The following is a 19862-nucleotide window of genomic DNA, read 5'->3' as shown; positions in this document are numbered from 1 at the left end:
GGGGTGCAGGAGAACGAGAGTGCCGGTGCAATGAGGAGCTTCCAGGGTGCAGGAGCACCCAGGTTATAGGAGCATGGAGGATCCTCCGGGGTGCACGAGCACTGAGAACCCCCCAGGTTTCAGAAGCACAGAGGAGCCCCCGGGGTGCCGAAGCAGTGAGGAGCCCCTGGGGTACAGGAACACTGAGGAGCCCTCCAGGTTTCACAAGCACAGAGGAGCCCCCGGGGTGCAGGAGACGAGGGTGTCGGTGCAATGAGGAGCACCCAGGTTATAGGAGCACGGAGGATCCCCCGGGGTGCACGAGCACTGAGGACCCCCCCAGGTTTCAGAAGCACTGAGGAGCCCCCGGAGTGCAGGAGCACGTGGGTGCCAGTGCACTGAGGAGTCCCCGGGGTGCAGAAGCACAGAGGAGCCCCCGGGGTGCAGGAGAACGAGAGTGCCGGTGCAATGAGGAGCTTCCAGGGTGCAGGAGCACCCAGGTTATAGGAGCACGGAGGATCACCCGGGGTGCACGAGCACTGAGGACCCCTCCAGGTTTCAGAAGCACTGAGGAGCCCCCGGGGTGCAGGAGCACGTGGGTGCCAGTGCACTGAGGAGTCCCCGGGGTGCAGAACCACTGAGGAGCCCCCGGGGTGCAGGAGCACTGCGGGCCGCGGGAGGAGCTGGAAGGGGAGTTGGAGTGCAGGACGCGGTGCAGGCGGGGTGCGCGGGGCCCCAGGGTCCGCAGGCGCGCAAGGCGGGGAGGACGGCGCGCTGGGGTCAGAGCCCCAGGGCCTCCGCGTGCTTGCGCGCCTTGAGCCTCAGGTCGGCGATGCTGGAGTTTTTGCTGTTGCTCTTCGCGGCGGCGGCGACCACGGCGGCGGCCGAGGCGGACTCGGCCAGGGACGCGATGGGCAGCCCGAAGGGTGGCGGGGGGAACATCAGGTAGGGCGCGTGGGCCGCCAGGTGCGGGTGCAGGTGCGGGTGCGCGTGGGCCACGCCTTCCAGCTGCAGCTGAGCCTGGACCTGCGGAGCGGACCCGGGTGGGATGAGAGCGCAGGATTGGGGATTGGGGGGGACCCTCCCCGGCCCCCCCCCTGCAAACCCCCCAAGGCGTCTCCTCTCCCCTGCGGAGCGTCACCCCTTCTCCCACTCTGCAAACCACCCCCCCCATCTGACTGTCCTCTTTCCCCCCCGGCCCAGAGCTGGGGCTGCCTTCGAGACTAGCCGGGGCCAGGGGAATCCAAACAGCTCCCCGAAAAGCGCATCGGAGTCGGCTTCACAACGGGGCGCCCACCAGGGAGTGCAAGATGCCTTCTGTTTCCCGGGATTCAGGGTCTGGAGAGCGGCTCATCCCACTGCCCCCAAGTAGGGAACACCAGCTCCCCAAACCTCTCCCGGGGACACCAGCTCCCCAAACCTCTCCCGGGGACACCAGCTCCCCAAACCTCTCCTGGCAACATCAGGTCCCCAAGTCTCTCCCGCGGACACCAGCTCCCCAACCCTCTACCCGGAGACAGTAGGTCCCCAAGCCTGGGAATTGGGGGGACACCAGCTCCCCAAACCTCTCCTGGCAACATCAGGTCCCCAAGTCTCTCCCGCGGACACCAGCTCCCCAACCTTCTACCCGGAGACAGCAGGTCCCCAAGCCTGGGAATTGGGGGGACACCAGCTCCCCAAACCTCTCCCGGGGACACCAGCTCCCCAAACCTCTCCTGGCAACGTCAGGTCCCCAAGCCTCTCCCACGGACACCAGCTCCCCAACCCTCTACCCGGAGACAGCAGGTCCCCAAGCCTGGGAATTGGGGGGACACCAGCTTCCCAAACCTCTCCCAGGGACACCAGCTCCCCAACCCTCTACCCGGAGACAGCAGTTCCCCAAGCCTGGGAATTGGGGGGACACCAGCTTCCCAAGCTTCTCCTGGGAACATCAGGTCCCCAAGCCTCTCCTGGGGACAACAGCTCCTCAAGCCTGTCCCTAGAGACACCAGCTCCCCAACCCTCTCCCCTGAGACAGCAGGTCCCGAAGCCTGGGAATTGGGGGGACACCAGCTCCCCAACCCTCTCCCGGGAGATAGCAGGTCCCCAAGTCTCTCCCTGAGGACACCAGTTCCCCAAGACTCTTCCAGGAAAACCAGGTCCCCAACCCTCTCCCCGAGGGACAGCAGGTCCCCAAGCATCTCCCCGGGGACATCAGCTGCCCCAAGCCTCTCCCGGTAACACCCGCTCCCCAAGCCTCGTCCAGGGAAACCAGGTCCCCAACCCTCTCCACGAGGGACAGCAGGTCCCCAAGCATCTCCCTGGGGACATCAGCTGCCCCAAGCCTCTCCCGGTAACACCCGCTCCCCAAGCCTCCCCCAGGGACACCACGTCCCCAAGGTTCCATTGCGCAAAGCCAGGCAGGCCTGCGGGCTCCAGCGGCCACATTTCACCCGGTCCTGCGTCCCAGAGACTGTGCGAGAGGTGGGCTCTGTCCCCAGCCTGGAGGCCACGTGCCCAGGAGGGGACAACAGGAGGGACGCGGACCCCTCTTCTTCGGGCCTGAGCCGTGGAGACTTGGAGAGCTCCCGCTCGGGCTCCATTTCTGAATTGTTCATTTACGATTTACAGCTTTATACCTGCAGCTCCCAGCGCCACCCCAATCGCCCTCCACCCTCAGCCAGCAGAGGCCGAGGCCAGACGTCTGGGACCTGACGCCCTTCGGCAAACGAGCGGGCGAATAAAAAACGCCGACTTGTCCCCTTGGAATAAAACGGTCAAGAATGGAGACCACGCGTCCCCGCTGTGTCCCCCCCCCCGCCCCGTTCCACCCAGGCTTGCAGTCTCGACCCCCAAATTGGAGACCGAGGCGGCCGTGCTGCGTCCAGCCATGGCGCACGTGGGCACCGTCCCAAAACCCTGCACCTCCTTCCACGCAGTTCCCAAATCCCCCCCACACACACCCAATCCCAAGTCGGCTGGGAGCTGAGCAGGGTGTCACCAGCTCAGGGGTGCACAGTCCAGGATGGAGGTGGGGGGGCAACAGGAGCCGGGCAGACGCCCCAGGCCTTCCGGCACTTGAGGGATTAGTGAAAAGGACATGAGTTTCTCGAGGGGACGCCAGCTCCCCAATCCTGTCTGCCCAGAACACCAGCTCCCCAAGCCTCTTTCTGGGACTCCAGCTCCCCAATCCTGTCACCCGAGAACACTAGCTCCCCCATCCTCTTTCTGGGACACCAGCTCCCCAATCCTGCCTACCCAGAACACCAGCTCCCCAAGCCTCTTTCTGGGACTGCAGCTCCCCAATCCTGTCTCCCGGGAACACCAGCTCCCCAATCCTGTCTCCCCAGAACACCAGCTCCCCAAGCCTCTTTCAGGGACACCAGCTCCCCAATCCTGCCTACCCAGAACACCAGCTCCCCAAGCCTCTTTCTGGGACACCAGCTCCCCAATCCTGTCTCCCGGGAACACCAGCTCCCCAAGCCTCTTTCTGGGACACCAGCTCCCCAATCCTGTCTCCCCAGAACACCAGCTCCCCAAGCCTCTTTCAGGGACACCGGCTCCCCAGTCCTGTCTCCCGGGAACACCAGCTCCCCAAGCCTCTTTCAGGGACACCGGCTCCCCAGTCCTGTCTCCCGGGAACACCAGCTCCCCAAGCCTCTTTCTGGGACACCGGCTCCCCAGTCCTGTCTCCCGGGAACACCAGCTCCCCAAGCCTCTTTCTGGGACTGCAGCTCCCCAATCCTGTCTCCCGGGAACACCAGCTCCCCAAGCCTCTTTCTGGGACACCAGCTCCCCAATCCTGTCTCCCGGGAACACCAGCTCCCCAAGCCTCTTTCTGGGACACCAGCTCCCCAATCCTGTCTCCCCAGAACACCAGCTCCCCAAGCCTCTTTCAGGGACACCGGCTCCCCAATCCTGTCTCCGCAGAACACCAGCTCCCCAAGCCTCTTTCTGGGACACCAGCTCCCCAATCCTGTCTCCCGGGAACACCAGCTCCCCAAGCCTCTTTCTGGGACTCCAGCTCCCCAATCCTGTCTCCGCAGAACACCAGCTCCCCAAGCCTCTTTCTGGGACTCCAGCTTCCCAATCCTGTCTCCCGGGAACACCAGCTCCCCAAGCCTCTTTCTGGGATGCCGGCTCCCCAATCCTGTCTCCCCAGAACACCAGCTCCCCAAGTCTCTTTCTGGGACACCAGCTCCCCAATCCTGTCTCCCCAGAACACCAGCTCCCCAAATCTCTTTCTGGGACACCAGCTCCCCAATCCTGTCTCCCAGGAACACCAGCTCCCCAAGCCTCTTTCTGGGACTCCAGCTCCCCAATCCTGTCTCCCCAGAACACCAGCTCCCCAAGTCTCTTTCTGGGACACCAGCTCCCCAATCCTGTCTCCCCAGAACACCAGCTCCCCACGTCTCTTTCTGGGACACCAGCTCCCCAATCCTGTCTCCCGGGAACACCAGCTCCCCAAGCCTCTTCCTGGGATACCGGCTCCCCAATCCTGTCTCCCAGGAGCACCAGGTCCCCAAGGCTCTATCCCATCTCTGATCCTCAGGCCCAGGCATCCCACCTTTCTTAACCAGGCAGACAGCCAGGTGGGGTTGTTGGGGGGCAATGCCTGTTGGGTGGGATTTCTCCCCACTCTGATTTTTGTAAGATTTCTGCTGAAGCTTGCATATGTCCACCTTTCCAAAGTAGGCTGTTGGAGTTTACAGCCTGATATATCTATTTTTTTTTTTTTTTCTTTTTTTAAGACACAGTCTCAAACTCCCGACCTCAGGTGGTCCGCCCGCCTCGGCCTCCCAAAGTGCTGGGATGACAGACACGAGCCACCGTGCCCGGTCCAGACTGATTTAATATGTGCCAAGACGCCTGTAAATGCTCCCTTGGAAAAGCCACTGCCTCCCGCTCCCCAGGGCTAGCCGAGGAGCCGGGAGTGTTAGGATTTGGGAGCCAGTCGGGGGGGCGGGGGCCGGGCAGCAGAGGAGGAGGCGAGGGGTCCCCGGGGTTCTTCACAGGAAGAAAAATCAGCTACCTGTTGGAAAGGCATCCGCAAAGCTCCCATATTCACGTAGGGTGCCACTCGGCAGGCGTCTAGGTGGTTGGCCGTGCCCAGGATAACACCTGAGGTGAAACGGAAGAGGTGTGAGTGTGGGGGGGGTGGGGGTCCCCCCAGGAAGGCCCCCCCCACCCCCACCAGCTTCAGGGTCCCACCCCCAAGCCCCGACACCCACCTTTATGCATCTGATTCTCCTGTTTCCTGCACTTGGCTCTTCGATTCTGGAACCACACCTTGGTGGGAAGGCAGACAGAGTTTGCACAAGGGTCTCAGGATTCAGCCCGGGGCCTGGACAGGGAGCACCCTCCCTGCCAGGCTGCACGGAGCACTTTTGCACCTCTGGGAGCCCGGAGGTAACCGACGGGGGATGGGGGTGCCAGCCCCTTACGGACCCTCTGTATCCACCCATGCACAGCTGCCTACCTAGAACTAGAATTTATGGGGATTTTCTTTTTAATGTTTGTTTTCATGGTTTATATTTTATTTTATTTTATTTTATTTTATTTTATTTTATTTTATTATTTTACTTTGACACAGAGTCTCGCTCTGTAGCCCAGGCTGGAGTGCAATGGCCGATCTCCGCTCACTGCAAACTCTGCCTCCCGGGTTCAAGCGATTCTCCTGCCTCAGCCTCCCGAGTAGCTGGGATCACAGACGCCCCCCCACCACGCCCGGCTAATTTATTTATTTTTATTTTTATTTTTTTCTATTTTTAGAGGAGACGGGATTTCTCCATGTTAGCCAGGCTGGTCTCGAACTCCCGACCTCAACTGATGTGCCCGCCTCAGCCTCCCAAAGTGCTGGGATGACAGGCGTGGGCCACTGAGGTTGGCCTCGAACCCTCTCTGCCCCAAGTCACTGACACGTGTGAGTCAATACTGATTAATTTAAGATGAAAAGGTGTTTTCTGAGACATGAAACATGCACTCTGCAACTTCGCAGCGTTCTGGGTGGGCACCCGGACCCCCCGACGCCTGGAGACCCTGAGAAAAACCCCGGCTTTCGACCTTCACACTTTACCCAGCAAGGCAGTGGGCGAGCAGATGGCTTAAGAGTCCCCGGAGCCCAGAAAACGTGTTTCCCTTCCCCATGGCCTCCTAGGAAGCCCTGGGGAGCTGAAGGGACTCCATTCATATTATGGGAGTCGTGAACATCCTGGAGAGGTTCCCCCCCTCCCCAGGAATAGCAGGTTGTGACAATAGGGGCCGTTGTGCTCCTGTTACGCCTTCTGAGTCTCGGGGGAAGCCTCGACAAAGTGGGGTGCAGCAGAACAGGGGATCCCCCCCCGAGGAGCCTGGGGAAAATCACAGGCCTCATGTCAAGACATGGGTGCAGATTCCACCCCCTGGCCTCCCACAGGCTCGGAATTCAGAGTCCCCTCTGCCCCAAGCTGACCAGCTGGGAAAGGCGGGGAACTTAGACTCCCCCCGGCGTCCCCCGCAGCACCCCCTTGGCAGTGTCAGTCCCTGGATTCCGTTTCACAGGTTTTCTGTGACAGCCCGACCTTCACGCAGACCCACACTCCAGTGCTCAAGAGAAATAATTTGTGCAGAGACGGGGACCCTCAGCCAAGGCGGGTGAGCTTCCCAGTGGCCCCAGCTGTTGTGGGCAAAAACCAGCAGCTCCCGGCCCTGCAGAGCCCGGGGGGCCGGCGCCCCCTCTAAATCGAACCTCAGAAAACCCTGGGAGTTTGGAAGCAAAACAACCTGGTCTCGAACCCAGGACTGAACCTCCCTCAGGGGTTTCGGAATAACATTTTCAGTCCGTAAGTGGGTCACGTTGGGACAAAATCGTTATCCTTCTGCACAGCAAATCCTCCTGCCACCCCCATCAAAAAAAAGACAAAAACAAAAAACACCCCCAGCCTGGGGCTATAACATTGAAACTCACCCACCGTGGAATTGTTTCCAAATCCCTCCTTGACACCCCAAAGCACACTGTCCCTGCACCCCGCAGCAAGGAAGCCGGGGCCACCCAGAAGCCCCAGGAAGGCCATTCAAAAAAAAAAAATCCTCCTGAAATCTGGAAATCCTGGTTGCCTCTCCCTTTCCCACAGTGGGGGGTTGGGGGGGGAGGAAAATAATGATTGTGAAAAATAAACGTGATGAATTAGGTGCTTGGCGAGATGCTCATAAATCAGGGCCGGAGTGAGTGATTCGGGATCAATTCCAATTAGGCCCGAATATGGTAAAGCGAAGTGTGTTACACTGTTTTAGAGACTTATTTCTTCATTAAGAGGCAGTCACGGATTCCTTCCACAAACGCCTCTAATGCGATTTCCTTTTGATTTCCATTAGAGACAGTAAATAATGACATTTAATTTAGCCGTGCGCCATCAACCCGGAGGTGGTGGTTTGTAATGAAATCACGGGCCGGCCCCTCACCGAGGTCTCATAACTTTCCATTAGAACGGTGACAGCTGGGCGATATGAGTTTCCAAAGACCCCCCCAACACCCCCCAACACCCACCACTAAAAATAAAAGGTTAATGACGACCGGCGAAGTCCCACAGTCCATTGAAACTCTATCGGCTCAGAGCCGGGGACACGTTGTACCCGGAGAGGGGACCCAAGTCCTCTGAGATCCGTGGGACTAAAACATCCCTCCTGGTCCCAGCGCTTTGGGAGGCCCGAGGCGGGTGGATCACGAGGTCAAGAGTTCGAGACCAGCCCGGCCAACTTGGGGAAACCCCATCTCTACTAAAAATACAAAAAAAAAAAAAAAAAAAATTAGCCGGGCACGGTGGCGCGTGGCTGTGTTCCCAGCTACTGGGGAGACTGAGGCAGGAGAATTGCCTGAACCTGGGAGGGGGAGGCTGCGGTGAGCCGAGATTGCGCCATTGCACTGGGTGACAAGAACAAAACTCAGTCTCAAAAAAAAAAGTCGTTTTAACATGTGTAAAGTAACTACTTATTGTTGCTTTTTAAAAATTGCAAACACCTGCTGGGCAGGTGCCGTGGCTCACGCGTGTCATCCCAGCACTTTGGGAGGCCCGAGGCGGGTGGATCACAAGGTCAGGAGTTCGACACCAGCTCAACCAACATGGTGAAAACCCCATGTCTACTAAAAATACACAAAATTAGCTGGGCACGTTGGCACGAGCCTGTAATCCCAGCTACTGGGGAGACCGAGGCAGGAAAATTCCCTGGACCCAGGAGGCGGAGGTTGCGTTGAGCCGAGATCGCACCATTGCCCTCCAGCCTGGGTGACAAGACCGAAACTCCGTCTCCAAAACATAAATAAATAAAAATAAAATAAAATAAAATAAAATATCCCTCCTGGACCCGGTCACTTGCACCCTGACACCTTCCACTGGGTGCGGGGGGGAGTGATATCCCTGTTTGAACCAATTGATTTTTTCTGGGAGGACTTGAACCCTGCTGGCCAACGTTTACGACTGGACACTTCTCCCTGCGGGCCACGGAGAATGATGCCTTTCATTCCGTTCCCACATCTGTTACTATTATTATGATTATTATTATTATTTACTAGGGTTAAATTTCCCTGGGCCTCCAGGATCGATAGCCCTGGGCTGTCTCCCTCCAAAGTGTGTTTATTTTACGGGGTGGTGGTCGGGGGGGGGTGCACGCACACCCCACTGTCACCAATTTTGTGCCACAGTTGTAAGGTAATAGACTACGGAAAGAAATAGTGTGGAATTAAATTACCAGTAATTTATTTTTATAGAAACCGTCCATCAACAGCCGGGGACGGACGAGAGGTCCCAGGCACACAGACACACCGGGACGTGACATACATGGGACACCCCCCCCAACCCCCCAACCCCCCCCACCCCGTCACCCAAACTTTAATCTTTTCATTAACTTATCCGGGGCCGTCCCATCCATCTTCTGGGAAAGGGTTGGGGGGTGACGAAAGCTTCCTTCCCTCCTGGAGGCCACAGAGATTCTGACCAGGATCTCCCCGTCCTGGACAGAAGCTTTTTTTTGGGGGTGACTACAGCTGTCACCTCCACGACAGCACCTGGAAGTCTTTATTTAATGCTCAGGATTCTGAGAAAGGGCTTTTCAAGGCAGCCACAGGGGAAGACACAAGGGACCCAGGGAATCGGGGGCCAAAATATATTTTTTAAATGAAACATCTCAAAAGAGACTCTGCAGCTAATTCATCTCTGTGTCCTCATCCCCTAAGCAACATGGAGGGAAACTTGTGCTTGAAGATAATGTACCCTAGAGAGACGGAAAGGAATGAGGAGTTACAAACACACACACACACACACAGACACACACACAGACATATACACACATACACACACAGAGACATATACACACACACATACACACACAGACATATACACACACACAGACATATAGACACACACACACAGACATAGACACACACAAACATATACACACAGACATATAGACACATACACACACAGAGACATATACACACACACATACACACACAAACATATACACACACACAGACATATAGACACACACACATAGACACACAGACATATATACACACAAACATATAGACACACACAGACATATATACACACACAAACATATAGACACACACAGACATATAGACACACACACATACACACACACAGACATATACACACACACAGAGACACACAGACATATATACACACACAAACATATAGACACACACAGACACACACAGACATATATACACACACAAACATATAGACACACACAGACATATAGACACACACACACAGACATAGACACACACAAACATATACACACACAGACATATACACACACAGACACACACAGACATATATACACACACAAACATATAGACACACACAGACACACACAGACATATATACACACACAAACATATAGACACACACAGACATATAGACACACAAACACAGACATAGACACACACACAGACACACACAGACATATATACACACACACAGACATATAGACACACACACATACACACACACAGACATATACACACACACAGAGACACACAGACATATATACACACACAAACATATAGCCACACACAGACACACACAGACATATATACACACACAAACATATAGACACACACAGACATATAGACACACACACACAGACATAGACACACACAAACATATACACACACAGACATATACACACACAGACACACACAGACATATATACACACACAAACATATAGACACACACAGACACACACAGACATATATACACACACAAACATATAGACACACACAGACATATAGACACACAAACACAGACATAGACACACACACAGACACACACAGACATATATACACACACACAGACATATAGACACACACACATACACACACACAGACATATACACACACACAGAGACACACAGACATATATACACACACAAACATATAGCCACACACAGACACACACAGACATATATACACACACAAACGTATAGACACACACAGACATATAGACACACACACACAGACATAGACACACACAAACATATACACACACAGACATATACACACAGACACACACAGACATATATACACACACAAACATATAGACACACACAGACACACACAGACATATATACACACACAAACATACACACACACAGACATATAGACACACACACACATACACACACAGAGACATATACACACACAGACACACACAGACATATATACACACAAACATATAGACACACACAGACATATATACACACATAAACATATAGACACACATAGACATATAGACACACACACACAGACATAGACACACACAAACATATACACACACAGACATATAGACACACACACACATATACACACACAGACATATACACACACAGACACACACAGACATATATACACACACAAACATACACACACACAGACATATAGACACACACACATATACACACACAGACATATACACACACAGACACACACAGACATATATACACACACAAACATACACACACACACAGACATATAGGCACACACACATACACACACAGAGACATATACACACACACAGACACACACAGACATATATACACACACAAACATATAGACACACACAGACATATATACACACACAGACATATAGACACACACAGACATATATACACACAGAGAAATATATATACATACACACACAAACATATATATACACATACACAGATACATACACACACAGACATACACACACAGACATATATATACACACAGACATATAGACACACACACATATACACACACAGAGACATATACACACACACACAGACATATATACACACACAAACATATAGACACACACAGACACACACAGATATATAGACACACACAGACATATAGACACACACAGACACACACAGACATATATACACACACAGACATATAGACACACACAGACATATATACACACACAGAAATATATATACATACACACACGTATATATACACACACACAGATATATACACACAGACATACAAACACAGACATATATATATACATACACACACAGACATATATATACACACAGACATATACACACACAGACATATAGACACACAGACATATACACACACAGACATAGACACACACAGACATATAGACACACACACAGAGACAGACACACACAGACATAGACACACACAGACATATATATACACACAGACAGACATATAGACACACAGACACAGACAGACATATATATACACACAGATACCTACAGACACACACACAGACATATAGACACACAAACATATAGACACACACACAGAGACAGACACACACAGACATACAGACACACACAGACATACACACATACACAGACACACATATACAGACACACAGACATGTATATACACAGACATATATACACAGATATACACACACAGAGACATATATACACACCCACAGACATATATATACACACACATATATACAGACACAGACATACACACACAGACATATATATACACATACAGACATATACACACACACATATACACAAACAGACATACATACACACACACACATATATATACTGTTTTACAAGATCTTTTATTAACAATATATATTTAATTTCATTTATATATATTTTTTAATGAAACCTTTGGGAACACCTGCATGTAACACACATATGTATAAACATACGTATTTAATTTCATGTGTATATATATATATATATGCATTTTAATGAAAGATCTTGTAAAACGCTCCCCCCATCTGTGGCTAAGCACTTTGCTTTGAATGGATGACTCCCCAGTGGGCAATCTTAATTTCATTTATTTTCCAACGGGGGTCCCCCGGGCCCCGGGGATCCCAACCCTGTCACTCTCCCGCTCTGTCCCTCTCTCTGGCTCCCTTCTGTCCTGTGCAGAACCGGGAGGAGTTCAGCTGCCAGGGGGCTGACCTTGGAACCTGCTCTCCCACCAGCACCCAGGAAATAAACTCATGCATTTAACTCAATGTGTGCAAAACCGAGGAAGCCTCTGCCCCCCTTACATGGCCACGCTCCTGGTCCCCCAGTGCCTGCTCAGATGGGCACTGTGGATTGGCACGTGCCTCTGGGAGACCCCCAGGCCTGGCCTAATTGTCTCCTCTCATCCAGATGCCAAAAGTGTCCCTTATTCTCCCCAGAGCTCCGGGGAGCAGGAGGGAGGAGGGGTCCTGGGGAGGGGAGGAGGGAGCTGGAGGAAAGACAGGACCCTATTTCTGACCACCTAGGGTCACACTGCACCCCTCTTATTTGGATCCTAAGCACGCTGAGGAGCCTGGGAGGATTCCTGAGGACACTAAATGCAGCAGGAAGGGAAGACACAACGGAATCAGGGGCCAAGATACATGTTTTTAAATCAAAGAGCTTGTAAAACACTCTGCTTCAAAACCTAACTGTATCGTCCTAAGCAAAATCGAGGGAAAACTGTGTTTGAATGAACCGACCCCACGGAAACCGAAAGTAATCGCGGGTCAAAATATATAAACATTTATAGAAACAAATATATATTGACAAAAACAAATATATAAATATATATTTTCTAAACAACTATGTAAATATATATTTTCTAAGCAAACATATAAATATATATTTTCTAACCAAACATATAAATACATATTTTCTAAACAAATATATAAATATATATTTTCTAAATAAATATGATATATATACAAATAAATACATATACAAATATGCATATTTGCACAAAGAAATGTATATACAAATATGCATGTTTGTATGAAGAAATATATATACAAATATATATAAACAAATATATATATCATCGTTTTCCCTTATATATATGTGTATATGTATATGTTTGCCTTTATATATATCAATATATATATTTTATAGGCCTTTATATATATATATATGTCTCTACACAAATGCGTTTGCCTTTATATATAAATATATCTACAAATGAATATATACAATATAAGTTTACCCATATATAAAAATCACATCTACAAATAAATATAAACAAATGTTTGCCTTTATATATATAAATTATGCATATTTTATATGCCTTTATACATATATAAAACTATGTTGTATGCCTTTATATATATAAATATATATATTTTATGTGCCTTTATAGATATAACTATGTCGTATGCCTTTACACATATATATATATTGTATTCCTTTATATATATAACTGTCATATGCCTTTACACATATGAATATATATATTTTCTATGCGTTTATATATATAACTGTTGTATGCCCTTATAAAAATATATATATTTTACATGCCTTTATATATAAACTGTTGTATGCCCTTATATATATAAATATATATATTTTTCATGCCTTTATATATATAAACAGATATTTTTTAAATGCCTTTATATATATATATATATAACTGGTATGACTTTATATATATAAATATATATTTTACATGCCTTTATATATACGTGTTGTATGCCTTTATATATATAAATATATACATTGTATGCCTTTATATATATATAACTATTTTGTATGCCTTTATATATATAAATATATATTTTCTATGCCTTTATGTATATATACCTATGTTGTATGCCTTTATATATATAAATATATACATTGTATGCCTTTATATATATAACTACTTTGTATGCCTTTATATATATAAATATATATTTTCTATGCCTTTATGTATATATAACTATGTTGTCTGCCTTTATATATATAAACAGATATTTTTTAAATGCCTTTATATATATATATATATATAAAACTGTGGTATGACTTCATATATATAAATATATATTTTACACGCATTTATATATATATAACTACGGTGTATGCGTTTGTATATATACCCATACAGCTAAAAGCAAACAAATATATGTATATACACATATGCAAACATACAAGAGACACACACCCAACTCTCAAGGCAAACATGCGTCTGCATAACAGAAACATATAACATACATATATGTGCGTGTGCGTGTATTTGTTGGAGCTTCGCGCAGACAAACCCCGGGGATACGGCACCCCAAAGGCCACAGGCGTCTCCCCAAGGCCGCGCGCCCCAGCTCCGCGCGCTCCGGGCAGGGCCCCCGGCGGTGACCAGGGCGCAGTTGGAGCTTCGCGCAGACAAACCCCGGGGATACGGCACCCCAAAGCCCGCAGGCGTCTCCCCAAGGCCGCGCACCCCGCGCGCCACGCGCTCCCCAGCTCCGCGCGCTCCGGGCAGGGCCCCCGGCGATGACCAGGGCGCAGTTGGAGCAGCCGGTGCGCCCCGCGGGTACCCCCCTTCCCACCCACACCCCACAACCCCGGGGTTCCTACCTGCACGCGCGCCTCCGAGAGCCCCAGGCGCTGGCTCAGCTCCTCGCGCATGAAGGCGTCCGGATAGTGCGTCTCGTCGAACAGCCGCTCCAGCTCGTTGAGCTGCTCCAGGGTGAAGTTGGTGCGGCTGCGCCTCTGCTTCAGCTTGGCCTGCCCGTCCTCGTCCTCCGACTTCACGTCGTCGCGTTTGTCTTTGCATTCGTAAATCCCTGCGTGGCGGCCGGGGGGCGCGGGGTTCAGGCCGGGGGGCGCCTCTCCAAACCCTCCCGGGGTTCCCCTCCGCCAGCGCGAGCGCGCGCGCCCACCGCCCCCCCAAGCTCCAGGGCGCACACCACCTGGCACCGAGCGCGCATCACTGGGTGGGTGTTATTTCCGCGCCACGCGTGTCCCGCGGTGGACACGGGGTACCCCGAAAACCCGATGCGCCTTTACGCAGGGCCCGCGTATCCCCCACGCGGCAAAAGGCGCTTTTTTGGATAAGAACCTTGTTTCCTTGGCCTCCTCTCCTCCAAATCGTTTCCTCAATTATCCACTTCTAGTCTGTTGACATAACCTAACCTTTTTTTTAATTATTATTATTTTAAAGGAGACTGGGGTGTCAAATCCTACTTTTAAAGAAAATTATTATTATTATTATTATTATTTAGGAAGAGTTGACGACTGTGGGGTCCCCGGCGGGACGCCCGGGAACGGGACGGGCAGGTTGCGGATTCTACAGACGCTATCCCCGTTTGCAGCGCAGCTGGGCGTGGGGGTGCGGGGGTCCCTCCGGGGTCTGGCCGAGCTAGGAAAGCCCCGTCCTCACGGAAACTGTTTGTCACCAGAACAGCTGAACCCCACCGCCCATGGGGACCGCACCGCCGCGACCTGGGACTCGAACCCCGTTGGAAGAAATCCCTCTTTCCCAGGTACGTGCTGTCGGTCGCGCACCCACCCCACCAGGGTGCCAGAAATGGCCCTGCGTCCCCTCCAAAAAAAAGGTGACCTGCTTTTATTTGCTGCGGGACAGGGAAGGGCATGAAAAGTCCGCTGTCGGGCGTTTCCAGCCAAAAAGCGTTTTCTTCCTAATATTAGACATTCAGAGCCTCGCCATGCCCTTCATCGACCCAGCGCTGGTGAAAGCGGCTCCTCCAGCGCCCGTCTGTTCCCATCTCCGGGCCTGCTGGGCGCAGAGGAAGAGCCCCGCGTGGCCCAGGCTGGTGTCAAGGGTTAACACGTTGCCATTTGCAAGTTGAGCCTCGAAACAGTCTCAGAGGCCCCCCGGGTCACCCACAAACTTGCAAACCTCACAAATCCCACGTGCGTCAAGGGGAACCTGGTAAAGGCCGGCTCCGCGTTCTGCGTCTTCCTTCCACCACCCACCCCAGGGCCTCCCGCGAGCTGGAATTCAGCGCCGGCCCCTGTTTCCAGCGTGGACTTCAGATTCCCTTTGGCCTCGTAAGACGCACGTGCTTCCAAGAACACGGCGTTCCTTCCCCACCCGGAATCCTTTTCCCTGGAGCTGGCCCTGGAGCTTCCTCCTTCATTTCTCTTATGAACCCCAGTGATGGAGGCCAGCTGGGAAACTGGGCTTCGGAGGCTCCAAGCACCGTCCTGCGGGCTTTGCAAAAGCCACGGGATTCCACGGGTGGGTGCCCGGGACTGCTCCCCCGACTCTCCAACCTCCATTTACCTCCAGCACGGGACACAGCCCTGGTGGGGTCTTGTCCCTGCCCAGTCAAGGGCAAAGGGGAAGTGGGGGCACTCACTGCCTGTCCTCTCCTGGGTCCCTCAATTCTTATTTTCCGCTTTCAAAAGGCCTGGAGGACACTTCGCTGTGGTGCCATGTGGGGAGGAAGACAGAGGCCAGAGGAGGAAATTGGCTCACGCCCGTCATCCCAGCACTTTGGGAGGCCGAGGCGGGTGGATCACGAGGTCAAGGGATCGAGACCATCCCGGTCAACACGGTGAAACCCCGTCTCTACTAAAAATACAAAAAAAAAAATCAGCTGGGCACGGTGGCGCGTGCCTGTTATCCCAGCTACTGGGGAGACTGAGGCAGGAGAATTGCCTGAACCCAGGAGGCGGAGGTTGCGGTGAGCCGAGATTGCGCCATTGCACTCCAGCCTGGGTGACAAGAGCGAAACTCCGTCTCAAAAAGAAAAGAAAAGAAAAAAAAAGGAATCGCAGAGAACGGGCCGTCGGACCCAGGGAAACGTGTGACACGGATCTCAGGCCCTAAAACTCTGCAGCTCAGCCTTTGTAGGACTCACCAGGGCTGGGTGCGCGCGGCACGAACTGCCCGCGTGGCCTCCCGGCCACCGACGACTGATTGATAATTCATAACCCGGGTTCTGCCTTCACAAGCTCAAGGCCTGGGGACCCTGTCTGGTCACCCCGGACCCCGGCGAGGCCACCGATCACCCCCCCCCCCCACAAAACTCTCCCACCCGCACCCGAAATGTAGGCCCCAGCAGAGCAGGTCGCCCCAGAGTCTTCGGAGAAATTACCTTCGGGGGGGAAATTCACCCTCCCCTCCAACCTCCCACCTCTGGGAATCCATCAGCGGAGATTAGATTCTCTCTCTCTCTCTCTCTCTCTCTCTCTCTCTCTCTCTCTTTGTAATGAAAAATAATAGCTCTCAATGGTCCTCTGCAGTTGTGACCCTGACACTTTGCGCTCGTTTCCTTCTTGAGCTTTACAGAGACGGGTTGGGTGTGTTTGTGGAGGGGACATGTCGGGGTATAGACACGGCCTGTCCCAGCCCGGTTTCCACCACGGGGACATCTCCCACGGAGGTTTCTGGAACAACAGCTGGAGGGGAACCCTCCCCCCGCCCCCCCCAGTCCCCCCCAGGGTCCGCCGGGCTGCCTGAAATCCGGCTGCGCGCTGACAGCCTGGAGTAGGACGGGGCCTCGAATCCACCAGCTTCCCGGGGGCGCCCTCAAGCCCCATCCAGATCCCGGCCACCTGCGGGCACCAGACTGGTTTTAATTTACACAACAGCTTTCACCGAGATCCAGCCTCCAGGATCAAAGAGAAAAAAAAAAAAAAAAAAAAAAATCATAATAATAAGAAGAAGAAATTGTTCCTTAAAGGAAAGGGAAGGAGGCAGATACATGGGGGCCTTTCCGTCTGTTTCCCCCACGCAGCCCGGAGTGTAACCCGCTGTCCCGGGTGGGCACAGACGTCCTCTTTCCGCGTGGGTGACGTTAGATTCAGGCCACAGACACAGGGGCACTGAGACAGAAACCCACAGCCTTATAGACGCCAGGCCCTCGGCTGCGCTCGGAGCGGCTCAACCCTGGAACCCTAACACTTTGCGAGGCCGAGGCGGGCTGAGCACTTGAGGTCAGGAGTTCGAGGCCAGCCTGGCCAACGTGTTGAAACCCGGTCTCTACTAAAAACACAGAAAAACTAGCCGGGCGTGGTGGTGGGTGCCTGAGGATCCCAGCTACTCCGGAGGCTGAGGCAGGAGAATCGCTTGAACCCGGGAGGCGGAGGTTGCGGTGAGCCGAGATCGCGCCACTGCGCTCCAGCCTGGGCCACAGGCAGAGACTGTGCCTCCAAAATCCGTATATATGTGTGTTCACAGCAGGCCCCACGGCCGCCAGGATCCACCCCAGCCCCGTGTCTGCGCCCAGGGTGCGAGGGGGTTCGAGTCTGCGGCGGGCAGCGCGCGCGGCCCCAGCTCCCACCCTCCTTGCACCCGGGACTCCCACCGTGGACACCTCCCAGCTCCTCCAACGGGCTCCAGTCCTGCCTTCGTTTCTTTCTTAGGAAAATCCTGGCCTCGGGGCCTTGTCCTCCGACCCGGGGAGCTGTAAATGTGGGGAGCGAGGCGCCCGCCGGCCGACTCCGTGGGGCGAGGCGGCTCCGAACCCCGGGAAGGGGATCCCCGGGGAAAGCCTCGGGGCGCGCGGAGGAGCTTACCTTCCCCCACGCGCGCGGTGCCAAATTCCTTGAGCTTCTCCTTCTCGTTGTCTACGTGCTCCTTGAACAAATGCACGGGGCAGTGGCCGGTGCCCTCCGTGAGGTCCTGGAGGCTGGAATCCGACGTCCCCAGCTCCCGCGAGCGCGCCAGTCCGCTCTCCAAAACTTCGCGGTAGGTGATGGAATCCTTCTTCCCGCCGCAGCCGCCGCCGCCTCCTCCGCCTCCCGCGTTCCCGTCCTTGCTCTTCTGGTCGAAAGATTTGGATACAAAAGCCGTGAGCTCTTCCATGGCTGAGGCCGGCCGGGAGGAATCTGCGCGGGGAGGACTCCGGGAAGCTTTGGAGACGCGGGGGCCGGTGGGTGCGCGCGTGTCCCCGCGCGGAGGAGGGACGAAGGCGGCCCGTGCGCGCGCGGGTGGATCTCCAGACCTGTTATTTACGCCTTTCCATTGGAAATCTCGCTATTTATACGCGCCGACCTCGCCCAGCCCCCCGCGCGCCGCCTGTCTAGAGCAATTACGGGTGTCTCGGCTCCGAGGCGGACGCACGCAGGGACCGCGGTGTCTCCCCCACCCTCCCCAAGGCCGGCAATTGGGATTCTTGTCATTTCATCACCGTTTGGCGTCCGCTCAAAGAGGTGCAAAGAGGTAAAGATCCCGGTTTTGTTGCGTGGTTTTTTTTTTGGGGGGGGTGGGGGGGGTGCAGGGAGAGCGCGCGCACCGACAGAGCCCCCCAAGACCGCTCCCCGCGTTTCTCTTTCCTCCGTGGCTGCGGCGCAAAAGCAAAGTGGATCAGGACTTCCAGGGGCTGGAGAGAGGAAGGTCCCAACCGTTCCGCGCCCTCCCCCCCGACCCCACCGTCTATTCCAGGGGAGGAGCGCAGAGCCCGGCGCCTGGACCTTTCCAAGAACCGCCCCCCACACCCACCCACCTTTCCAAAGGCGGAGAGGGAGAGGGGACCGGGGCGCGCAGGGACCCCGGATTTGGGAAGTTGGAGGCTGCTGCGCGCGTTTCCACGGAGGGATGGAGACCCCGGCGGAGGCCCCGTCGCAACACGGGGAGCGCGGGTGACATGGAAAGCGCCCGCAGGACCCCAACTCCAAGTGAGAAGAAGGAACGGGCCCGGTGTCCCCAAAGCTGGACCCGAGCGCTGAGGATCCG

At 53.1% G+C, this 19862-nt stretch overlaps 1 protein-coding gene across 1 annotated transcript; it reads right to left on the bottom strand.

Moving 5' to 3' along the window:
• Positions 1-743: 743 nt before the first annotated feature.
• On the bottom strand, positions 744-19142 carry LOC128930642 (short stature homeobox protein). The gene is made up of 5 exons (XM_078362124.1): positions 18704-19142; positions 14792-15000; positions 5190-5247; positions 4991-5079; positions 744-1005 (listed from the first exon to the last, which is right to left on the bottom strand). The coding sequence occupies exons 1-5, from the start codon at positions 18990-18992 to the stop codon at positions 760-762; spliced, it is 891 nt and encodes a 296-aa protein (XP_078218250.1). The 5' UTR covers positions 18993-19142; the 3' UTR covers positions 744-759.
• Positions 19143-19862: the final 720 nt, after the last annotated feature.

Source organism: Callithrix jacchus, chromosome X (genome assembly GCF_049354715.1).
Source record: "Callithrix jacchus isolate 240 chromosome X, calJac240_pri, whole genome shotgun sequence".
Classification (NCBI taxonomy): Eukaryota; Metazoa; Chordata; class Mammalia; order Primates; family Cebidae; genus Callithrix; species Callithrix jacchus.
This window is presented reverse-complemented; position numbering and strand designations above follow the sequence as displayed.

Coding starts and splice junctions, on each gene's coding strand:
- LOC128930642 (XM_078362124.1), bottom strand. CDS start 18,992: ATGGAAGAGCTCACGGCTTTTGTATCCAAATCTTTCGACCAGAAGAGC. Junction 15,001..18,703: donor CACCGCGCGCGTGGGGGAAG/GTAAGCTCCTCC, acceptor GCCGCCACGCAG/GGATTTACGAATGCAAAGAC. Junction 1,006..4,990: donor TGCGGATGCCTTTCCAACAG/GTAGCTGATTTT, acceptor TCCGCTCCGCAG/GTCCAGGCTCAGCTGCAGCT.